Source organism: Xyrauchen texanus, chromosome 43 (assembly GCF_025860055.1).
Source record: "Xyrauchen texanus isolate HMW12.3.18 chromosome 43, RBS_HiC_50CHRs, whole genome shotgun sequence".
Classification (NCBI taxonomy): domain Eukaryota; kingdom Metazoa; phylum Chordata; class Actinopteri; order Cypriniformes; family Catostomidae; genus Xyrauchen; species Xyrauchen texanus.
The window spans coordinates 32313703-32318596 of record NC_068318.1 but is presented as its reverse complement, the minus strand read 5'-3'; the positions used below and the strand labels follow the sequence as shown (position 1 = coordinate 32318596).

The window sequence follows — 4894 nt, the reverse complement described above, 5'->3', positions numbered from 1 at the left end:
TGTGTGTGTGTGTGTGTGTGTGTGTGTATGTGTGTGTGTGTGTGTGTGTATGAGTGTGTGTGTGTGTGTGTGTGAGTGTGTAGTGTGTGTGTGTAGTGTGGTATGAGTGTGTGTGTGTGTGTGTGTAGTGTGTGTGTGAGTGTGAGTGTGTGTGTGTAGTGTGGTATGAGTGTGTGTGTGTGTGTGTGTGGTATGAGTGTGTGTGTGTGTGTGAGTGTGTGTGGTGTGAGTGTGTGTGTAGTGTGGTATGAGTGTGTGTGTGTAGTGTGGTATGAGTGTGTGTGTGTGTGTGTAGTGTGGTATGAGTGTGTGTGTGTGTGTGTGTGTGGTATGATGTGTGTGTGTAGTGTGGTATGAGTGTGTGTGTGTAGTGTGGTATGAGTGTGTGTGTGTGTGTGGTGTGGTATGAGTGTGTGTGTGTAGTGTGGTATGAGTGTGTGTGTGTGTGTAGTGTGGTATGAGTGTGGTGTGTGTGTGTGTAGTGTGGTATGAGTGTGTGTGTGTAGTGTGGTATGATGTGTGTGTGTGTAGTGTGGTATGAGTGTGTGTGTGTAGTGTGTGGTATGAGTGTGTGTGTGTGTGAGTGTGGTGTGAGTGTGTAGTGTGGTGTGTGTGTGTGTGTGTAGTGTGGTATGAGTGTGTGTGTGTGTGTAGTGTGGTATGAGTGTGTGTGTGTGTGTAGTGTAGTGTGGTGTAGTGTGTGTGTGTAGTGTGGTATGAGTGTGTGTGTGTGTGTAGTGTGGTATGAGTGTGTGTGTGTGTGTAGTGTGGTATGAGTGTGTGTGTGTGTAGTGTGGTATGAGTGTGTGTGTAGTGTGGTATGAGTGTGTGTGTGTGTGTAGTGTGAGTGTGAGTGTGTGTAGTGTGGTATGAGTGTGTGTGTGTGTGTGTGTGTGAGTGTGTGTGTGTGTGTGTGTAGTGTGGTATGAGTGTGTGTGTGTGTGTAGTGTGGTATGGTGTGTGTGTGTGTGTGTGTGTGTGTGTGTGTGTGTGTGTGTGTGTAGTGTGGTATGAGTGTGTGTGTGTAGGTGTGTGAGTGTGGTATGAGGTGTGTGTAGTGTGGTATGAGTGTGTGTGTGTGTGTGTGTGTATGTGAGTGTGGAGATGTATATGTGTATGTGTGTGTGTGTGTATGCGGTGTGTGTGTGTGTATATATATGTATGTGTGTGTGTGGTACGTGTGTGTGTGTGGTATGAGTGTGTGTGTGTGTGAGACATTGATAGGACTTTTGCCCTTGCTCTGTGTCACTCCAGCGGGCATCATATTGGGCATGGCAGACACGGCCTTGCAGAGGTCACAGGCTGACAGACCGATGGTGTGTTTGTCTCCACAGGAGTGAGTTTGTTGGTGCCAGCGGGTGCAATTCCTCAGGGACGCGTCTATGAGATGTACGTGACCGTTCACAGGAAGGAGAGCATGAGGTAAACAGTTGAGCTATTAAAGGGACTGTTCACCCCAAAAAGAAAATTCAGTCATTGTTTACTCACCATCGTGTTGGTATAACCCCATATGACCTTCTTTCGTGCAGCTGTGTTCTGTTGATTCTATCGCTGTGGCGCACCTGGCTTTTAGATAAACGAGTTTGCGCTTGAACGCCCTGTCTCGTGACAAACACTGCCCTTGTCGCGATCTCATGAGAGGTACGGTTTCTCACCCAACCTCATCGTATGCTTCATATAGGGTTATAACAACACAGGGGTGAGTAAACAATGACTGAATTGACATTTTTTGGGAGTTTGTGTTTGATATCAGTCATGATGTTTTAGACGTGGTCTCTGATTTGATTTGGTTTTAGGCCTCAGGTTGACGACACAAAGACTGTTCTGAGTCCAGTGGTCAGCTGCGGTCCTCCTGGAGCTCTCCTCACCCGTCCCGTCATCATCACCATGCACCACTGCGCCGAGGCGGACAGCGAGGACTGGCTCATACAGCTCAAGAGCCAATCACATCAGGGCCAGTGGGAGGTGAGTGGGCGGAGTCTGCTGTCAGATCGGTCACATGATATCATAATTTATGCATATTACTGTAAGTCACACACAAACTCATCCTTAGCTAAATACTGGAAACAGGAAGTTTCCGAATGTTTAATACATTTATTTATTTGTTGTAGAGTTTTTTCAGCAGTTTTGCAACGATGGATGAGCAACACACACAAATACTGTTACAATGTTGCGCTATAATGAAACAACACAGACATGTCCGTCGGCAGTGTCCGTCAACAGGCGTGGGCGTGGCCTGTACAAAGTGATGTCACTTTGTACAGAATCTGCGAACGTCTTGTTCTGAGACGGTGCTTATGATTAATGGGGATTTAAACATTGTAGGGTGGTTCAACATGTTCAACACCATGTAAAAGTGAATTCTGCATAATATGTATTTACTATAATATTTAATACAGACTAGCAGGAAGTGTCTCTCTCTGTGTGTTATCGACACTAACGTCGTCACAATACAATCGCACCTGTCTCAAACGCTGCAGATGTCTTTAGATCGCTCCAAGCGGCTGTTAGATCATCAATGCGACTCTTTGGTGATCTCCACGGAGACGCTCCGAGCGTCTGAGCTGCTTAGCAACAGTCTGTGACCTTGTCTTATCTTATCAGAGATGAGAAACTGTTGGATCGCCGTCAGCCGTTCATCAGGGGAACTGAAGGATGGTGGGTGACAAACGGCCAAAGGAAACAGAAGCCGAGGCTTGAGAAATTCCTGTCAAATGTGCTGGAGAGAAAATATAGTTTTCTATTGTTTTGCTTGGTCTCTCTCTCTCTCTCTCTCTCTGGTGTGAAACAATAAGTGTTTCCTGTTGCTGAGAAACGCTGCTCTTTCCAGTGCTGTTCAAAATAATTATTATTATTCAAACGCTTGTTCTCTGCATGCACAATCTTGATGGAGGAAAAATAGACACACACACTCTCTCTCTCACACACACACACACTCACTCTCACACACAGACACACACATACACACTCACACACACACACAAATATACACAGACACAGACACTCACATAAACACTCACACAGACACACACACACGCACACACTTGCACACAGACACACAAACACACTTGCACACACACACAGACACACACACACACTCACTCACACACACTCACACAGACACACACACTCACACAGACACACACACACACACTCCCATAGAAACACACACATATAGACACTCAAACACAGACACACTCACAGACATGCTCACACACACACTCTCTCTCACACACACACACACGCTCGCACACACCCAGACACTCACACAAACAGACACACAAACACGTTTGCACACACACACAAACACAGACACACACACACTCACTCACACACACTCACTCACTCACTCTCACACACACTCACTCACTCACTCTCACACACACACACACACACACACACACACACACACTCACACACATTCAGACACACACACACACACACACTCACTCACTCACTCTCACACACACACTCACACACATTCAGACACACACTCACACACACACTCACTCACTCACTCACTCTCACACACACACACATTCACACTCACACAGACACACACTCACACACACTCACTTACTCACACACACTCACATTCACACACACTCACACAGACACACACACACACGCTCTCACAGACACACACAGACACACACACACACACACACACATTCACACTCACACACACACACTCACACTCACACAGACACACACTCACACACACTCACTCACACAGACACACACTCACACTCACACACACACACGCTCTCACACAGACACACGCAGACACAGACACACGCTCTCACATAGACACACACACTCACACACACACACGCTCTCACACAGACACACGCTCTCACACAGACACACGCTCTCACATAGACACACACACACACACACTGTGCCTCCAAAGCACTTTTCAGTTTTGCTCTAAATTGAATGCAAATATGATTTAAAATAGAGAATCCTGTTTTTAACTTCCTGTCAAGGCATGCGTGTCACTCTGAGCTGCTCAACAACACTCTGAAAGAACAGAGACATTGTGCCAATGAACAGACAGATGGATAGATGGTGTGATAAAAGGAAGGAGATATTTAGCAGAATGTCCACGCTGCTCTGTTTACTTTGACATCACAAGACTTTTATGATATTTAAAATCTACAGCTCCGTGTATTTGAGTGGCAATAACAGCAGATATCCATTTCAACCTTTAAACAAAGAAATAACAGGATTACATCATCTCCCGTCTGTCTGTGGCGCCGCTCATAATATCCGCGGGTTTGTTGAGATGGCCTCTGTAAATGAGATTGTTCCGTTCACCAGGACGATGATGGCCGCGGTCGATCACACGTAATATTGCTTCCCCAGTCGCTGAGAGGTTTCTGTGCACTGTAAATGTTATTCTTTCACTCGATCATGCTTCTGATGCCACGCAACAGCTTTGACATTTCAGTTGTTATTCACTGAACATCTTCCTTGACTGCTGCGGTCCCCATTCAAATTCATTGTATGGAAAAGAGCAGCAGTATTCTTCAGAATATCTCGTTTTATGTTGTGCATAATAAGTTAATACGTGTTTGGGTTTTTTTTATTTTTTGGGGGGGTGGACTGTCCCTTTAATGTTGCGTTTTGAAAGCCGTTCATGTTGGCGGTGATGAATCGCTCGATGATTTATTGAGTAAATAAATCACTTTGGAAGCATTAGCCTAGTTTCCCATCCTGATTGCTAATTATCATGCTAACGCTCTGAAATCACGGCGCTCCCACCGGATTCGTTAAAGAGGCTAATGACCGGTAATAATGCAGTCGAGCTGACTGTAAAGTATTTTAATTCCTTTTCTCACGTCCATAATGGGGTGACATTAATGACAGTGTGTCGCTCATACGAGCGTCT

The 4894-nt window shown here is 45.7% G+C and overlaps 1 protein-coding gene across 1 annotated transcript in view; it reads left to right on the top strand.

Annotated features, from left to right (window-relative positions):
* Positions 1 to 4894, top strand: part of LOC127635568 (netrin receptor UNC5C-like) — a 224041-nt gene that overhangs the window by 195342 nt on the left and 23805 nt on the right. Inside the window, 2 exon segments of the mRNA XM_052115683.1 lie at positions 1335 to 1422; positions 1797 to 1965. Of these exon segments, the coding sequence (XP_051971643.1) occupies positions 1335 to 1422; positions 1797 to 1965 (257 nt within the window).